General features: G+C 27.2%; 6 protein-coding genes across 9 annotated transcripts; 3 read left to right on the top strand and 3 right to left on the bottom strand.

The window, feature by feature from the left end:
* The first annotated feature begins 1,761 nt into the window (after window positions 1-1,761).
* On the top strand, window positions 1,762-3,289 carry TfIIA-S (general transcription factor IIA subunit 2). The gene is made up of 4 exons (XM_015320022.2): window positions 1,762-1,957; window positions 2,401-2,505; window positions 2,588-2,717; window positions 2,800-3,289. The coding sequence occupies exons 1-4, from the start codon at window positions 1,886-1,888 to the stop codon at window positions 2,829-2,831; spliced, it is 339 nt and encodes a 112-aa protein (XP_015175508.1). The 5' UTR covers window positions 1,762-1,885; the 3' UTR covers window positions 2,832-3,289.
* A 46-nt stretch (window positions 3,290-3,335) lies between these two features.
* Window positions 3,336-5,364, bottom strand: S2P (membrane-bound transcription factor site-2 protease). Of its 2 annotated transcripts, XM_015320016.2 has the most exons (6): window positions 5,150-5,364; window positions 4,788-5,066; window positions 4,352-4,702; window positions 4,121-4,279; window positions 3,797-4,051; window positions 3,336-3,721 (listed from the first exon to the last, which is right to left on the bottom strand). In XM_015320016.2, exons 1-6 carry the CDS (start codon window positions 5,222-5,224, stop codon window positions 3,344-3,346), a joined length of 1,497 nt encoding a protein of 498 aa, XP_015175502.1. In that variant the 5' UTR covers window positions 5,225-5,364; the 3' UTR covers window positions 3,336-3,343. The 2 variants fall into 2 exon arrangements, with proteins under 2 accessions (XP_015175502.1, XP_015175501.1); XM_015320015.2 differs by having other exon boundaries at window positions 3,336-4,051.
* Window positions 5,365-5,487: 123 nt separating this feature from the next.
* Window positions 5,488-8,067, top strand: LOC107065914 (8-oxo-dGDP phosphatase NUDT18). Its single transcript, XM_015320021.2, has 4 exons — window positions 5,488-5,745; window positions 5,943-6,486; window positions 7,288-7,393; window positions 7,761-8,067. Exons 1-4 carry the CDS (start codon window positions 5,646-5,648, stop codon window positions 7,998-8,000), a joined length of 990 nt encoding a protein of 329 aa, XP_015175507.2. The 5' UTR covers window positions 5,488-5,645; the 3' UTR covers window positions 8,001-8,067.
* Window positions 8,068-9,266: 1,199 nt separating this feature from the next.
* On the bottom strand, window positions 9,267-11,684 carry LOC149030743 (uncharacterized). Of its 3 annotated transcripts, none has more exons than XM_089178432.1 (3): window positions 11,407-11,684; window positions 10,995-11,219; window positions 9,267-10,590 (listed from the first exon to the last, which is right to left on the bottom strand). In XM_089178432.1, exons 2-3 carry the CDS (start codon window positions 11,217-11,219, stop codon window positions 9,772-9,774), a joined length of 1,044 nt encoding a protein of 347 aa, XP_089034558.1. In that variant the 5' UTR covers window positions 11,407-11,684; the 3' UTR covers window positions 9,267-9,771. The 3 variants fall into 3 exon arrangements, with proteins under 3 accessions (XP_089034558.1, XP_089034557.1, XP_089034556.1); XM_089178431.1 differs by having other exon boundaries at window positions 9,267-10,698; window positions 11,407-11,678; XM_089178430.1 differs by lacking the exon at window positions 11,407-11,684 and having other exon boundaries at window positions 9,267-10,698; window positions 10,995-11,252.
* Window positions 11,685-12,068: 384 nt separating this feature from the next.
* On the top strand, window positions 12,069-14,725 carry LOC107065913 (transmembrane protein 39A). The gene is made up of 8 exons (XM_015320017.2): window positions 12,069-12,286; window positions 12,531-12,885; window positions 13,013-13,152; window positions 13,231-13,329; window positions 13,409-13,515; window positions 13,586-13,838; window positions 13,925-14,132; window positions 14,454-14,725. The coding sequence occupies exons 2-8, from the start codon at window positions 12,568-12,570 to the stop codon at window positions 14,706-14,708; spliced, it is 1,380 nt and encodes a 459-aa protein (XP_015175503.1). The 5' UTR covers window positions 12,069-12,286; window positions 12,531-12,567; the 3' UTR covers window positions 14,709-14,725.
* A 1,601-nt stretch (window positions 14,726-16,326) lies between these two features.
* LOC107065911 (chymotrypsin-2) lies at window positions 16,327-18,212 on the bottom strand. The gene is made up of 5 exons (XM_015320014.2): window positions 17,789-18,212; window positions 17,216-17,363; window positions 16,863-17,112; window positions 16,644-16,781; window positions 16,327-16,554 (listed from the first exon to the last, which is right to left on the bottom strand). The coding sequence occupies exons 1-5, from the start codon at window positions 17,868-17,870 to the stop codon at window positions 16,414-16,416; spliced, it is 759 nt and encodes a 252-aa protein (XP_015175500.1). The 5' UTR covers window positions 17,871-18,212; the 3' UTR covers window positions 16,327-16,413.
* Window positions 18,213-18,495: the final 283 nt, after the last annotated feature.

The raw sequence follows: 18,495 nt of genomic DNA, 5'->3' as shown, positions 1-18,495 counted from the left end.
TTAATTTATTTTTATTCACACAACGTCATCCTAGGGGTAAGATACTCATCGTGCAATCATCAATGAAGAATAAATGTAAGTTAATTTTTATATTAAATATCTTCTTAATAATTATAATAATGCTTTTATAACAATGATGTATATAATCTTGTTTTTTATTTCTGTTTCAGATTATCATGAGAATATTGCAGTGTTGTAAGTGTTTGTAAATTTTTTTGTGAAGTTTGCAAGTGCTTGTGTATTATCATCATCATCCTAGGTAGGAAACCTATCGTGCATTCATCGATAAAGATTCAATGTGAGTATATTTTTGTATTAAATAATTCCATCAAAATTTTAAATGATTTTTATTAATAATAATGATATTAATAGTATTGCTTTTTATTTCTGTTTCAGATTGCAATCGTGCGCGAAGCAATATACGTGAGTATTGTATCGTTTATAATTAAAATCACGGATTAGAAGCACGTTCGTTCGTTAATTTAAATTCCATCACGTTTTCCGAATTATTTTTCAAATTTATAATATATTCAATTAACTGCGAGCTAAACAGTAATTGCATTAGATTTTATTCGATTAAAATTGTATTTTTATCTTTAAACAGTTTGCGTATTAGAGTCGGTGCATCAACGATGATTTCAAACTTACCGCGCTTTGGTATGAAAGATAAGTGTGAATTTGAATCGTTTCAATTGACTATGTTCAAAGCAGTCTTTGAATTACTCGTAGAGTCAGTGTCGGGCGAGTAATAAATGAAAATCAAATGCAAATTAGAGTCAGTGTTCGCCATTTAAGAAAATATCGGTCGTGATAAGAAACTCATACATTTATAGTTTTTTATATTCGTTTATAACGCGTTATTAGATTCACATAAGATGCATCACCACGATGCCGTTGGTTCTCAACCGATTAGAATGCATTGTAAGTATTCATTTTTCTTTATATTTCATTATACTGTATATTATTTGATTTTAAATCACTGTAGCAGAGATAACTAATTGTTATGTTCAATTTTTTATTGCAGATATGATAACGGATTTGTTTCCTTAGAAATGGATTAAATTCTTCGCTGAATTTTTTTCAAAAGAAAAACAAGAAACTGCATTAGTGCAACTGCAGTATTTGCTTTAAATTAGGTGTGTTTTGGAGCCATCACAGAACTTCTTAAATAGTAAGTAAAGATATTTAAGGTTTCTCCAATATTGAATCATACTGAGGATAAAAAGTCATAGTCAGCACAAGCTACTGGTTATAATTATTTAAATAAATTCATAAATGCGTGAGTAATTTAATTTTGGGACGGATTCGATGCATCCTCCTGACTGAGTGTGAAAAAAGTATGGTGTGTGTGTGTGTTGCAACAAATATTTTATTATTATTTTTTAAATGTAAGGTATAAGCTAACCAATCATATACCATACTACAATTTTAATTAATTTTTCTTTTACATCAGCACTAAATTTATAAATTATTTATTATTAAATTATTAAAATATGTCTTTAGTGATATTAGATAACAATTTGACTTTGTATTTCCCTCCTTTCTCTTGTTTCTGATAAGTTGTATTCTCATTGGTTGCACTTTACATTGTTGCACATTCATTTATGTCTTTTCACTAGACACTTCTATTAGTAGTCTAACTGCGATATGATTGGTTAATTATTTTCATGCGCACTCTGTTGGGAATGTAAATATTTATTGCAATTTGAGGTATAGAATTGTGAATGGTTTGCATTTATCACTGAAAACTCTAGTTAAGAATATGAGTCATGGGCTATGCATTCCTAAGTTCATGTAGTGTCAACAAATAATCTGGTTTACGTTGTCTTCTCAATAAGAATTATTTTTAAATTTATATATTGTATTAAATATAATTTAAAAGAAAATGTCGTATCAGTTGTATAGAAATACAACATTAGGAAATACATTACAAGAAAGTCTTGATGAATTGATTCAGGTAATTATATCTAAAACATTATCTTTTTTTTGAGGTTAGGTCTAATAAGATAATTTCTTATCTTTGTAATACTTTCTGTATATACAGTGATTTATAAGAGTATTCAAACTCTCACATTTTTAATTTTAAACAATTTATATAGATTTTATTATAAAAAGATATTTTATATTGTTAAAGAAATACAATTTGATAAGAGCATTCATACTTACACAAGATATAATGAAAATAAAATTAATATTTTTAAAACTAATACTTGATAGACATTTCTTTGCATTGTACAATACATTAATTAATCTAAATATAAACAAGTTAAATTTGCTGTAATCTGAGAATGTCAAACCTTTCCAGAATACTCCTATGATTCACTGTATATTTTACAATTGAAGATATAAAAAAAAACATAAGTTTCAATAGCAAATATAATAATAAAGATATTATTTTAGTATGGACAAATTACACCACAACTTGCCATAAAGGTATTATTACAATTTGATAAAGCAATCAATCAAGCACTTGCTACTAGAGTTAAATCACGACTTACATTTAAGGTAATAAAATTGTTGTGATCACTTGTATTTTCTATGAAAATATGATAGTATAAATGAAGAATTTGTCTTACTTATATTTTAGGCTGGAAAATTAAATACGTATAGATTTTGTGATAATGTTTGGACATTTATGCTTAATGACGTTGAGTTTCGAGAGGTACAGGAAATTGCTATAGTGGATAAAGTAAAAATAGTTGCCTGTGATGGTAAAAGTAAGTTAATGAATGAATGAATGAATTAATTAATTAACTTTACCAATTTCTTGTAACTAAATTGTATTTCAAATTTTTTTAGCACTAGATGCAGATGCAGCAGCAAAACGATAGCGATCGTTAGATTACCTCATATTTATAAGGAACGTTTGCTATTGCTTTTTAAGTACACTTAGCTTTCGATTTACACGATAGATTGGTTTTTTAAACATGCCATGTAAATTGAAATCATGCAACTCGAATTCAATTTAACAAATCCATATGAAATAGTATACGTCTTCTTTCAATCATTTTTTTTTCTTAATTATATTCTATCTTTAGCTTGTTCTTTACTTTTATTCTAATCTAATGTTGTTATCTAATGTTGTAAACAAAAAATATAATGTAATTACATTTGTCTAACTGTATTAAGTTGAAATGTAAGTGCTAAGCAAATGGAAGTTTTTTTGCATTTCTTCAATTGTGTTAAAATGAAATCGTGCAATTCGAGGGTTAAGTGTACTATAAAATAATACATATATCATTTTTACAATAGCTGATATCTTAAGAAAATACAATGCAAATGCAAAGTATGCATAAATTTCTCTTACTTCCTTACCGCCAATATTATAAAAAAGATTAAATTGTTACAAATTATAGTAATATTTATTAATAAGTAAATACACTATATTTATGCTAAGAAGTATGGTACCTATACTTGTTATTGTAAGGGTTAATGCTTCTCTAATATTTCTATTATAAGGTATTACATTCGATATATAAAGAACAAGTATATTTATAATGTACTGACCATCAAACAAGAAACAAGGTACTACATTAATAACAGCCAATCCAGCTGAAAACATTGTGATATATTTACAAAGTAGGACTAGAGATTCAGGAATGCTAGGCTTTAAAAAACTGTATTTAGGAACCCAATCTGATACATCAACTGTTCTGTAAATATCAGCTGGATGTCCAAAAAACAACACATCTTTTCCCATCTTACGTTTTATTTGTACGATCTGTAAAAGCATTGTAAAAACATTAAAGCATGGAATATTTTTTGCAAAATTTATAATAAACCAAATGTTACATACCTTAGTTACATTATCTAAAGAAGGTTTTATACAATGTGTGTCTTGAGAGGAACACTCGTGGCTTGTTTGGCAATAATTTTGAGACTGATTAATCATAGCTCTTGCTGGAAGACAGGAATGTGGTGGTAAATGAAGAGGTGCACCCTGTGGCCCTTCGATGTATTCAAAACATAAACTTCCCATTGTCTCACTATCCAAAGTACAGCAATTTACTACGTTATTCTTTTGTATAGGTGGTACTGATTCATCGTATTCCTAAATGAAACCAAACTTATTAGTAAGCAAAAATTAATTAGTTTATATTGTTAAATATTCTTGTATAACCTGAATAAAAGATTGTTTAACACAATATCCAGGAGCAGGTCGATGAATAGTATTTAATATACATTGATACCAGTCTTCACTATTTTTAACAGGACAGTTATTTATCTTATATATTATATCATATTCTAAAAGACCTGTTTGGCCTCTTAAAGGTGAATTCTACAGATGAAATAATTAGTTATGCAAAATTCTGACATCTGTATATTCATCTCTTAATTTTGGTTTACTCACAGATGAAATACTTTTAATATAAACTCCACTATTAACATTATAAAGAGGAGCCCAGAACCATGTTGAAAGTACAAGAATTGCTGCAGCTAAAGCTGCAAGAATTATGTTATGCCATACTCCAGCACATGTAATTCTCAATCGATTACGTAGTGGTAATGATTCAAATTGTTCATTATTTATATTGACATAAGCTACGGGTATAGTAAAAGCTAATAACATTCCTACACCATATAACTGTACATCTTCTCTGACTGCAGCTAATGCATGACCAAGTTCATGTACAATAGTGCAAATTGCTAACGTTACTGTATAATATCCAAGTTCATTGAAAGGTATATCAACTCCAGGTAACTGTAATTAAAAAACATAATTACAATTATAAATAGTAATATCAAATATAAAAATAAAAAATTCATTAATTATATTTTTACAATACCATCGGTTCTAATAAAACAGGTGAATTTTTAGAATCCGCGGATGGTCCAGCAGTCCATATATTAAATGTTGCTCTTAAAATTGCAATCATTACAATTGGTAAAATAATAATACTTATAATGACACCAGTATTGAACCATGCTGTCCAAAACTTGGACCGATCCATACCCCATTTGATTATTTTGCGATTGAATACAGTGGTAAACCATTTTACTCGCATTAAGTGAACTTCTAATCCAGTATTTTTCAAAAAATATATGTATGGAAAATGTGAACAGGTCTAAATAAACGTATATTAATATATGAATTTGTGTTTAAATTTTATTTAAATATCTCGTAATAATATGTTTATATATACTGTACCTTAAAAACTGTGTCGAAAAAAAATAATGAACAATGTATAAGAGCAATTGCAATGAATACATTTAAAGCATCCATTTTTCGGTTTATTCAATATATACATATATATATTTTTTTTTAATAATTAAATATGAATCTTATACCATTTAAAATAATTACATCCTATTTGTTAAAATCTACAACATTTTATTGAATTTTATATGAAAGGTTTACTAGCCTGATAAATAATGTCAACACAATGTTCAGACATGTTTCATAGGTTATTTTCATGCTGTGTTTTGTCTATGCCTAATTCTTATAGGGAATTTCTCTTCTAAACTATTAGGTCAAAAATTCATGGAACTTCATCACATTCTTGCCTGTCACCTTTCACTTTGTTTACAACCTTAAAAAATCAAGGCAATGGCACCAAGGGTGTATCAGAATTAATAATTTTAATAAATCTTAGTTTCCAATTTTCGTATTTCCAATAAATATATTTAAATATTTACTAAATAAAATGTCGGAAAAACTCGAGGAACACATTCGATTATTGCTTGCTGGACAAAATTTAAATGAAGACACGTATATTGCACATTCCGTTCAACATGAAGCGGATGGTTAGTATATTGTATTCAAAAAATTGATCAATTTTAATTTAAAAATATATAATAATTAAATAATCATTAATATATGTATCCTGCTTATATAAATAATATAAAAATCAAATGAATTTCATTTCCGTAATACACATGTAGAACATATTAGGGATTGCTGCATAAATTATTTATTTATTTGAATGTATTTATTACTTTAGGTGGAATAAATATTTACACTACTACAGATACCAATTATGTACCAATATGTCAAAAAACTGTGACATATATTGTAGCTGCAGTAGTTGTAAATGATAAAAATGAAGTATTAATGATGCAAGAAGCAAAAGCTTCTTGTAGTGGAAAATGGTATTTACCTGCTGGTCGAGTTGAACGTAATGAAAATTTAATAGATGCTGTGAAAAGAGAAGTTTTAGAGGAAACTGGACTTATAATAGAACCTAAAACATTAATATTAGTGGAATGTGCAAGCGGTTCGTGGTTTCGTTTTGTATTTACAGGTGATATATCTGGTGGTAATATAAAAACATCGGATGAAGCTAACGAAGAATCATTGCAAGCACGTTGGGTGCATAATGTAGAAGACTTACCGCTTAGATCTAATGATATTATTCCATTAATAGAAAGAGGCAGAAATTATATTCAAAATAAGACCGGTTTACAGCATCCTTATATAATGCCATTATCGAAACCACTTTCCAAACTATTATTACAACTAATAATTACTGCTAAAAAAAGAGCAACGTAAGTCTATTATTATTATTATTATATTCAACAAGTTAAACAATTGTCAAAGTATATATTCATTTATAAATATATCATTGCCATGCTTTTTTTCATTTAGTAATCACACTTTCAGTTTAAAGTAGAATCAATGGTGATAGTTTTTTTAACATGAAGAAGATCTTCCAATTATGACTGTGAATGTGGACAATATGGATTAATTGGATTGAACGTAATATACACACATGTATATACATCCGCACTTAGGTTAAGAATGTTTTCATTTTGATCTGCAATTACTAAATGGTACACTCAAATCGCATGGCATATCCTTATTTTTATCTGTTATATATATATATATCTTTACTTAAATTATTCTTTACTGCTAATGCGATGTTTTGTTTTGCATGCACTTTTTTAATGAATCTTTATTATTATTATTATTATTTCTTTAATTATACTAATCATTATCCTATCATATGCTTTTTTCATATAAAGATTAACTATCAGTATTAATATGTTATGTCATAAATTATTTGTGCTACTTGCAAATACTAATGAAAAATGATATAATTTAAATAAAACATTAATCGAAAATGATTACAATCTTATAAAAATATTTTTGTAACTACATCATAGATCTTTTACAAATGTTTAAAGATGCGTTTTTTTTTATACATACAATATAATTGCTCTTCAAAATGGATATGTATTTAGTATATATTTCTATAATATTGTTCAACAATTGGATTGTACATTATGTAAAACTAATGGCAAATATGTTAAACATTTTGTAGCATTTTAAAAATTATATATTCACAGGAACAAATTACACATGGTTACATTGGATACAGGATTGCTTCATTTGCCTGTTTGTGAAATCAATCCTAATCGTAGTCTTCTTTCCACGTTGCATAACTTCATGACTGTAAGTGTTGAATTTAAATATATGTCTAGAATAAATATAATTTTAGTTTTCTCTATCTTAGCATCTCTACTTTTATGCTTGTATACTTAGAATAAGCAAAAGAAATTTATGAAATAGAAAAGTATAGATGCATTTAAAAATATGTGCAATTGCACCGGGTGAGAGTACATCGACACATGTGTGTAAAAAATACTAAGGTCATAGAAAATTACAATTCAGGATACCGTGCGATATTTTCCTTTTCTATTTTTTTATTTTATCTTCATTTAGAAAAAAGCAGTATTCCGTCCAAGTTTCCTATAATCATCTTGTATATATATGTATATACATATTTAGTTTAGCAAAGAATTATTAATTATGTATGTAGGAAATCTTTGGAACAGACGTGGCACCACACAAACCACATGGATTATTAATGGTGGAATTTAGTGGAAATCATGATGGAGATGGTCTTTGTTTGACCTTATTAGTATCTTTTAAGTTACCAGTGGAAGAAGTACCCATTATTGGAAAGTACTCTTGGTATCAAGCCTCAGAAGATATAGCAGAAGCTATTACAACTCGTTTACCACGTAATATGACCGTGCCATTAAATGTGGTACGTTAATGTCCACATTTAATATTACCAAATAATAATATTAATTTTTATTAAATGCATTATAATGTATGAAAAATTGTTTATTTACATTATACCTAGTCTATACCAATGATTTTATTGACAATTTAACTTATAGGCCAACAATTATTAAGGAAGTTTTATATACCGTAATTATGCTAACATAGATTACAAATATTTTACTTTTTAACTATATCATTAATATTCAGTTCTTTATTATTGTATTAATCATGTTTAAAGATTTATAGTGAATTTGTGCAGATTGAAAACATAATTCTTAATCCAAATGATTGTTTATTTGAATAATGTATCTAATGTGAAAATTGAAATCTTGCACAGTAATACATCGCATATTATACTATTTATTAAATTGTTTTGTTTTATAGGTGCAAACATATGAAATTACAATTCTTGTTAACTTTTATACACATGTTAGGCAAAGCATTACTTATATCTTTTATAAGAAATTTTGTGAATGTTATATTTAACATAAATAAATATTTTATAAAAGAAATGCTTTACAAAAGTTTATTCTTAGATAATTAGAGATATATATACCATTATATTTGCAATTAGTAATATATATATATATATATATGTTAAAATTAGATAAAACGTAAAAATTTATAGAATAGTTGTCATTAATTATCAATGTCATAAATATACATTTTAAAAAAGATTTCATATTGCAATACTTTTCAAATATTTATAAAAATGTACTTTCATAATAATATAAAAAATGTTTCTGTTAAAATCATATATACGAGGTGTATCTAAAAAGTAATGAAATTTATTTCGATTCTTAGATGTCGGCAACATTTTATAAATTTCGTGTCGCTATTTGAAACTTATATCTTGTAATCTCGTATTATCTTCTAATTTCAACTCATATTCAGCAATTAAATTTAAATCAAAAAATGAAATAGAAATTTGCAAATTGTTTTGTAAAGATTTATAAAAGACACAAGTTTTTAAATTACTCAAAGCATTTTTAAATGGTTGTGAAATCGTAAAAAACGATTATTCTTTTTCTGGCATCATTTTGAAGAGTTGGAAGAATGCCTATGACAATAGAGAGCTTTATTAACCCTTTCGCTACTACGAGCGACTATAGTCGCTCTCCATGTGATGCCACTCAGGTACTACGGGCGACTATAGTCGCTTTCCATGTGATGCCGCTGAGATACTACGAGCGGCTATAGTCGCTCCCGCTAAAGATGTCGCGTAATTGTATATATGATAAGCGCCTGCAGTTGCTATGCACAGAGTATCTCACTCTAGACATGCCGCGTGAGTCTTTCGTTTTGCATCATTTGTTTTTTACGGGCTTCAATAATAAACCAAATGTCTCGATCATCAGTCTTACGACACCGGCTCGAACGTTGCGTGCACCGTGTACTGTTTCGGTGTAGAGCGCCGTACTGCGGGAGTACCGCGGCGGAGATCCGCCCCGTAGCAAAAGGGTTAAGGAAACTACTTTGAAGAAGATAATGTATATTTGTTATCAGATGATAAAAACATGTTTAATGAACTAGCCTAATTACTTTTGGATACACCTCGTATATGTATAATTTTTTACTGAGCTTTCCATTAAAATTATATATATGTATATATTTATATATATATATATCTTTCTACTGAGAGTTCTTATATGGATATAATCATAAAATTTAAATTTTATACATTATTTAGTTTTCTTTCTTAAAAAAAAAAAAAGAAAAAAAAAGGAAAAGAAAAGAAAAAAAAAGGAAAAAAAAGTAACTTAAGTAGTCGTTGGTTTTGATATTATAGCATTATCTGATCTAGGCTCATCAATACATTCATTTTTTACAGGAACCGGATTAACTGTATTATGAATAATTTCAATATCACTTATTGGTGAAGTCAATGCTACATTATTTAGTGAATTTGAATGAGGAACATCATCATGATCTTTTGTATTTTGAATTTGCTTTGTACCATTGTCACAAATTTCAACATTTGCGCTAACGTTTACTGTATGCTTTTTCATATGAGTTGTTAAGTTTCCACTGTGATAAAAATCTTTACCACAGACTTTACATTGAAATGGCTTAATACCAGAATGTATCCTTTCATGTATTGACAAATTCCCACTATGTCGGAATTCTTTACCACATACTGAACATTTGTATGGTTTTACTCCAGAATGAGTACGCAAGTGTGTAGATAAATTTCCACTGTGACTAAACATTTTACCACATACTTGACAACCATATGGCCTTTCACCCGAGTGAGTCCTCATATGTATTGCTAAATTTCCACTATGAGTAAAGCATTTCTCACACTGACTACATTTATACGGTCTTTCTCCGTTATGAGTTCTCATGTGAATAAATAAATTACTCTTGTGACCAAATTCTTTAAAACATATTTCACACTGACACTTTAATTTTTTTGTCACTGTTGTTTCAGAAGAACTCTTTGGAGGTCTTCCTGGACGATTATGTCTCATTGAGGGATGTGCTTGCACAGTTGATGATGTTTGATTCACACTTTTAGACTGCTGTGCATACTGTAATCCTTGCGGTGACTGCGCTTCATCTGCCAAATTCTGTTGGCTCTGTTCAGAAAATTGAGTTTGAGTAGCAGCCTCTTCTTGATGTTGATTAAGTTGAAATAATATGCCATGATGAAAGTAATCTTTCACATATGTTAAAGAACCTGTTTCCTAAAATAATATTATGTTTGTTTTTTCTATATCTTTTCTAATAATATCAACATAACAACCAGTTCTTTTAAGAATCATTGAAAAATAAATGTTGATATGTTGACATGGATGTTAACACCATGAACTTGATGTAACATAAATTATATATTATGTTTCCAATTCAAATTAATTCTTTTATCATATCATATAAGTTCAGTCAAATTCTTAGTTTTAGAAGAATAAACTAAATAGTCATTATGATTACATAGTGTGGAATAGAATAGCAGATATCCTTTACAATTATAATGATTATTTACTTGTGCTTGAAGTAGATCCTGACAGTTGTAAGCGTCTTCTTTTTGAGGAATACTTGCAGAAGATTGTGCATAATCCCAAAATTGTGGTAACGGACGATATCTGCACTCAGGGTCTTGATTGATAAACAAAGGATATTTAGAATTATCTGAAGTATCGATCCTGCCACTTCTGCTAACATCTTCTCCTCCTACATATTCGTACTTAATTGGTACAGGACTAAACATCTGCAAATACATATTCATCAAATATATTTTTTGACATTTCAATTTGATTGAAAATTTATTCAAATTATAAATATATAAATGAATAAATTTATAATACTTGAAATGAAATATAATTTAATATAATTAGCAGAAGTAAATTAAGTAAAACATAAGTGTAATAAATTGGGCATACATGAAAAATACTCACACTTTCACTTAATAAGTGTTCCTTCAAATTAAAAACCAATATTGCACAGTGCTACTGCAATTACTTGTTTTAATATTAATAATTAATTAAATATGATAAGTTTGATGAGTATAGTGAATATGATAATAATCTTCCATTCTTAATTGGTATCATAAAATAATTGTGACTACTGTTACCAGTCACTTTGAGATTCATCCATGGATCCATTACAAGGTATATCCAATCTCTTTGTCTGCTTTCTTAATATCTGTAAGTATAGATACTATAAGATTTCCAATGGACTAGTTCTGGAAGCAACGTGAACTTAGCTTAGAAGCTACATTTTCTCGGTGTGCAAAAATCCCTGTTATGTAACAGGTAGATTGGTAAGAAAGGCTTACACTCTAATTAAAAGTAGTTTAAGTCCAATTTAAAAAAGCGTTTAAAAAATGTTAATTTATTCCTAAATAATATTTATATGTAAAAACGTTAAATTTTAAACCAGATAAACATATATATTGTATTACTGTTATACATAAGAAAAAGATTCATCAGAAAAATCACCATTCAATAGTTTCTGTCAGTCTTTCCATTCTAACATAAACAACTTCCCCTACAGCTTTTGTGTTTTAGGGTTTTTAACCATGCACGATCGATCATAACATTCATAATAAGAAATCATATATTATATGTCTATCTATGTCAATTTTGTGTTACTACTTTTAAGTTTGTCTCTTTGTGTTAAATATTCTATGATTAGTGTAAATAACAAAAACAGAAAACGTTAAACTTTAAATTAACGGCAAACGTTGTTAGTTATTTATTGAAAAGAAAAAAAGGACTGATGTTCTGGCAAAATATTTTAATAAAACAACATTTATTGGAAAATACATAAAAAATAGTAAGAAGAATATTTGTTCATATTTTTAATGTTCTTAAACTTAATGTTTATACACAATACATACATATTTTGATATATTATATTTATATATGCATTATATGATATATCTATCACATATGAATTTAAATCCAATTTTAATATAAATTTAATAACAAATAGTATAATATTTATATTATTGGGTTGTTCGGAAAGTTTGTGCCGATTTTTGGTATGTGACATAAAGTTTTTTTTGCTGTTATTTCAGATATATATAAAGTGTTGGACATGTGAGTTTTTGTATTATGCCAAGTGGACGAAGAAATGCTAGTGGTCGGAGTGCTCCGACTAGTAAATCACAATTTAGTCTTACTTCATCCATTGGAAGAAGTAACAGTGGTGATAGAGTACTTGGAAGTGGTGGAGATGAAAAAAAATTAGATGATAACTTTGGAAAACTGTTAGCACCAAAACATGTACCTATTCCAATGGTACCGGTTGATGGACCATTGACATTTGAAGCCTTGTCATTAGTCGTGTCAATTATTGCCGCATGTTTACAATTATTAAATTTGTATAGGACTGTCTGGTGGTTATCTCATTCATATAATTCATACAGCATGGTATGTTACTTTCATTAAATATATTTTATTCTTTTGACAGTGCAGTAAATATATTACACATACAAAAATTGTTTTCATATACGTGTGGCAATTTAATACAATATTTTATATGTGTACATTGTTTCAGAATTTTTATCTCATAGATCCTTATCTTCTCATATTTATTATTACTATGGTAGCACGAAGATTTGTTTATACATTGTTAAGACGATTAGTTGATTTTTCATCCCCAACTCGTTGGTTTCATATAGCTCAAAAATTAATGAGGTATAATATTACAAATTAAATATTACGAATATTTAATTATTGTTATGTCAAATATCTAAAGAATATTTTATATTTTAGGATAACTTTATTATTTATTGTTTTGAGTATATTACTTTGGTGTTTGTATCATATGGCGGAAAAGTACAATTTAATGAAACTTTTTTATTTATCTTATCCGTGAGTATTTTTCTTAGCTATATATTTCCAATCATATTTTATAAAACACTACATATGTATAATTGTTTATTTTCAGCAGTATAATTGTATATTTTTTTACATTTGGTATGAGTATATCGCCATTCTTTGATATGTCAGCGGCACCTCGACACATTAAAGAAGATAAAAGAATGAAATATTTGTTAGGTATATTATTTGATACTTATTGAGATAGTTTTATCAATAAGACAGTAAAATTTATATAATATTTTTATAGATACACCTTTACACAATTGTTCATTAAGTGCATCAGCAATCAGAGCCGAAGTTTCAACTTTTAGTTCAGATTTTAATCATAGATTAAAAATAGCGTTATTTGCGTCATGTACTACAGCTTATATTTGCGGTATTGCACCTATCATATTTGTACCACAATCCTTACATTTTAATGTACAATGGGTAGTACAATATGTTGTGTTGTTTTGGCTTGGAAGAATAAGTGCTCATTTTGCTCAAGCTTATCCAGTAAGGTATATAAAATAATAATGAATTGTTTTTTTTTTTTTTTAATTAGATTTATTAGTATTTTCATGTTATGTTCAATCGTTAAATTTAGGTATTGCGATGTATTACATAGAGCAGCCCTTCATTTAGGGCGTTGGGTAAAAATTGAGAATCGTAATAGCACCATATACGTGCAATTATGGAACGATGCCATTTTATGGCCACACGGATCGATTGTAAAATATAAAAAAGAAACATATCGTTCGGAGGGTCTTTGCACTGCTGCAGAACCAGGAAATCGAAGTCATTATAGGTTTCATGTAAGTACTTATTATTATTATTTTTCATAACTTTTTATTGAATTATTTAGAAAATATATACAGGGTGTCTAAAAAAGGTACGAATCGTATCCTATTCGAAAATGTGAACTGGAGTGGATTATTCGATATTTAAATCGACAAAATTTGACTCAATTGTTTTTTCTTTTATTCATTAGGAATTATTTTGTTGTCACTTGTAACATCATGTTATTTGGTTGTCGGACCATATATATATATATATATATATATATATATATATATATATATTTTATATAAATATAAATATATTTTAAATATATCTGTAATTTATTTGTTACATAGATTTTATTCAGTAATCCCACAATGCTTCTATGTACGTTGCTGGGTCTTCAACTTCTGCTTGTTGGTACACAATTATTTATTTTAATACGCACAACAGAATGGTACCAAGTACTATCTATGACGTTATTACTTGTAATCAATTATTATACATTATTTAAAGTAACAAGAGATTATCTTGTTTGCTGGAAGGTATATCGTGCTGAACAAATCATACAAGGAAAGTGTCAGATGGTAATTAATTCCAACACTCAATAAACGAATGAGAAAATTAATGTTTGAAATTTTATTAACATTTACAAAATTAAGAAACTTTAGTGAGTTTGTAAAATAGTCATTACATCGGGGTTTCTATTACATCACGATTTATGAAATAAAATATTGTAGTACTTGAAATTTGAAATGGGGAAACTTTGAAGAAATGAGTTAAGTGTCTCTTGAGACAAGATATATATTAGATTGTTTATCAACAATTGCTCTGATAGACCTTTTTTTTATTTTTAATTCACTAATCACTCAATCACTTGTTTGCAGTATACTTAATGCATCGTTGATATTATGTACTATATATATATTTGGAAAAACCATGAAAATCCCACTTTTTATAGGTTGTTTGTATCTTTACCTAGTTTTTCATAATATTTGATAAGATTGTGCCTTTTATTACAAATACAAATGATATAAGAAATATAAATAAATATATTTTTATTTGTTTATTATAGGAAGTATTTTAACAGGTGCACTATTACAGTTTGGTTGGAAAGATTAATGTTACAGATAATGTTTTTCTTGCAGAAGATTTAAGTTATATAATATATGTATATATAAAAATATTATAATAATTATATAAATATATAATATAATTATATATAATAAATTATATATATTATATAAATATCACATATATGTGTCGAATATTATAACAATGAACTAATTGTAAAATTGTCCAAATTGATTTCATAATTCATTATATAATATTAATAATTATAACATATAAAATAAATCATAAAATTAATATTTTTAATTTTGGAATTTTATTGTGGACTTCAACTTTGGACTTTATTGGCATAATTATCGGCACATATATGTGATATATTGGTCTTTTTTGATAAGATTTTAAATTAGACTACAAAAAGAGGTCAATAGGTATAAGAAAATAAAATTTATTTTTATTTAAGCTTCCATTGGAAATTAATGTATTTCCATTTTATTAATAAATAATGAACACTTTATTTTTATTAATAAATAATAATTATTTATTATTAGTAATGGTTATATTATTTATCACAGATTGATAGTTTTATTCATTTTATGAATAATAAATAATTTGTATTTTGATTATTTTTAGGTATTTAAATATATTAATTATTATAGATAATTCATTAAAAATTTTACAAATTGACCTATTTAAAACTAATCAACGTGTTAATAAGATAAGAATACAAATATTTTTATTTATAATCTGTAGTGTTAATGTTATTTAATGTCTTTTTGGTAATCTTTTTATTGAGCAATACCTTAAAGATATCATAAACCTATTTGATATAAAAGAAGGTTATGATTATAGATTTTACGAACTGTTTTATTTTGTTTTATCTGAACAAATTGTTAGATATCTCAAATTCCAATAGTGTATTTGTAAATAAGTAAATGATAATCATATTTGTCACTGTAGTTGACCAAAATTTTGATCTTGTACGAAGCATCAATAAGATAACAAAAGAAATCGTAGTTTTGAGTAATGTTTATACACATGCAATGTTTCTTTAACTTAACGTTTATTTATTTCATTGTTTCATTAGGGAGATTAAATACAAATAATAATAAATTTTGAATTGTGTATTGTGAAGATAAAAATTAATTTGAAAAAAGTGGATTTGATTTCTTATGAAAGACATAAGTCGTCATTTATTTATTGATAACAAAAAGATAGTTTAACATATTGTTCGGGTTTTTACTGCGTTTATACGGCGTTTTGTTTAATCCAATCGACGAATGAGTAGACTCTTGTGAATACATCTGGGTATCCTACGGCACATGGGTGTCCATAAGATACAATACCAACTTGGACACCATTGGAAACAAGTGGACCACCGGAATCACCCTGTTTACAGATAAAAACAATTCATTAATTTTTTTTCATTATTTCAAATAAATAATAATTGCATTTAATATAATTATAAAATAACTTACATGGCAAGCACCTTCACCATACTTGGTAAACGTACAGATGTGACTGTCAAGTACTCCTCTGTGTGTTGCTTGACAGCTTTGTTGGCTTTCAACGGCCAATTGAAGTTGTTGAAGGTGATTTGGAATAGGTCCATTCAACTATAACAAAAAAGAAAATCATTTAAATATCATATTTTTTTTTATAAAATAATTGATTGTCTTTATTGAATGATCACTCACGTAAATTCTTCCCCAACCGGTCAAAACAACATTGTCTCCAGCTTTAATTGCGTTATTGGATGGCAATTTAATTGGTTGAACTAATTCTGAGAATTGAATATCTTCCGAGACATGGACGAGACCAATATCATTGGTCAGTTTGTAAGGATTGTAATTCTTATTGACAATCAATTTGTCTGCTTGATAAGATTGTCCACCTTGTTTCAATAAAACGCTACCAACATGGACAGTAACTCGTGATGGCGATTTTCTGTAAAAGAATACCAAAAAAACAAACAATATTGCAAAAGTTATAAATTTATTAGTTTTATATTTATTGAAACGTTAGATAATTTGAAACAAATGACACTTACGAGACAAGACAATGAGCAGCAGTTAGGACATAACGTGAACTGATGATTGAACCACCACAGAAATGACTGGGTGATCTCAATGATACTTGGTATGGGTATTTTCCTTCTGGTGCATCAGTACCGCCGACGACACGACCAGCTGGGTTGCCTGATCAACAAAATAAAATGGTATATTTAAATTACATTATTATGAAAATAATTAATGAAAAAAAAAAAAATAGAAATTTTCTTGTTTATATTTAAAGTATTTAATGTAAGTTGTTTTATACATGTAAGTAAAAAAATGTTATAATTATGTAGATTGTGATATATGTGCCCATAATTATGAAAATGGTCTAACATAAGTCAAAATTATCAGTTATTTCACAGCACATTATTTTAATATAAATAAATTCAATGTAATTTTTTCACGATATTGTCAAAAATGAATCGTTAGATAATGTTTGTTATTTCAATATTATATAGAATTCATATAGTGTTCAAATATAAATCTTTAAATATTTCGAAACAAGAGATACATGATTTAGAACACTTTCGTAATTATGGGCACATATTTGATTGTTTTTTACTCACCATAAGCGGCAACTGCCAGAAGAACAACTAACAAGGTAGTGAAGACCTGCATGGTGATATGATTATTGATGATTGTCAGCATTACCTCAATATATATACACGTTTTTCAACTAGTCATTGTGGCGGGATATTAATCTAATTAATCCACCTTGAAATCAGTTCAGATTTCTCAAGATTAATTATATCTATTGAAGTGTACGACAATGAGTACAATGACGTTGAAGTTGGAAAGTACGGAAGTTATCCTACACTTGAGGGATTCCAGAAAATGATAAAAATAATGAAAATATATCTAAATTGATCATCACGTCAAGTACTTACGCATCGTATTGATCATTTTTTTTCTTATCAACTTATTAAAGATTTAACGCAATAATGATATCAATCAAGTGTTCATGATTTACTTTCATGTGTAAGGGGATTTATAAATTGATTAATTGAAACAAATGTTGTAATTATTTTATTTTATATTACTGTGAAATCATGTAAAACGAAATGAAACAAAAAAAGAAAGAACAATGTCTTTATTATTATTATTATAATTATAATACAATTATCTACGTTTTCTGTTCATTTTTTTATTGTGCAATTTCAATTCAGAAATATTCCTTTTCTTGTATCTTTTAATATTGTATAAAAAAATAACCATAAAAAAATTAGAAAACTAAAAATTAATAATAATTTTAGGTGATGCAATCTTTACATTA

The sequence above is a fragment of the Polistes dominula genome, unplaced genomic scaffold (genome assembly GCF_049000335.1).
Source record: "Polistes dominula isolate Pdom_NZ unplaced genomic scaffold, Pdom_raw_medaka contig_77, whole genome shotgun sequence".
In the NCBI taxonomy this organism is placed as follows: domain Eukaryota; kingdom Metazoa; phylum Arthropoda; class Insecta; order Hymenoptera; family Vespidae; genus Polistes; species Polistes dominula.
The sequence above is the reverse complement of the archived record's forward strand: the minus strand, read 5'-3'. Positions and strand labels throughout refer to the sequence as shown.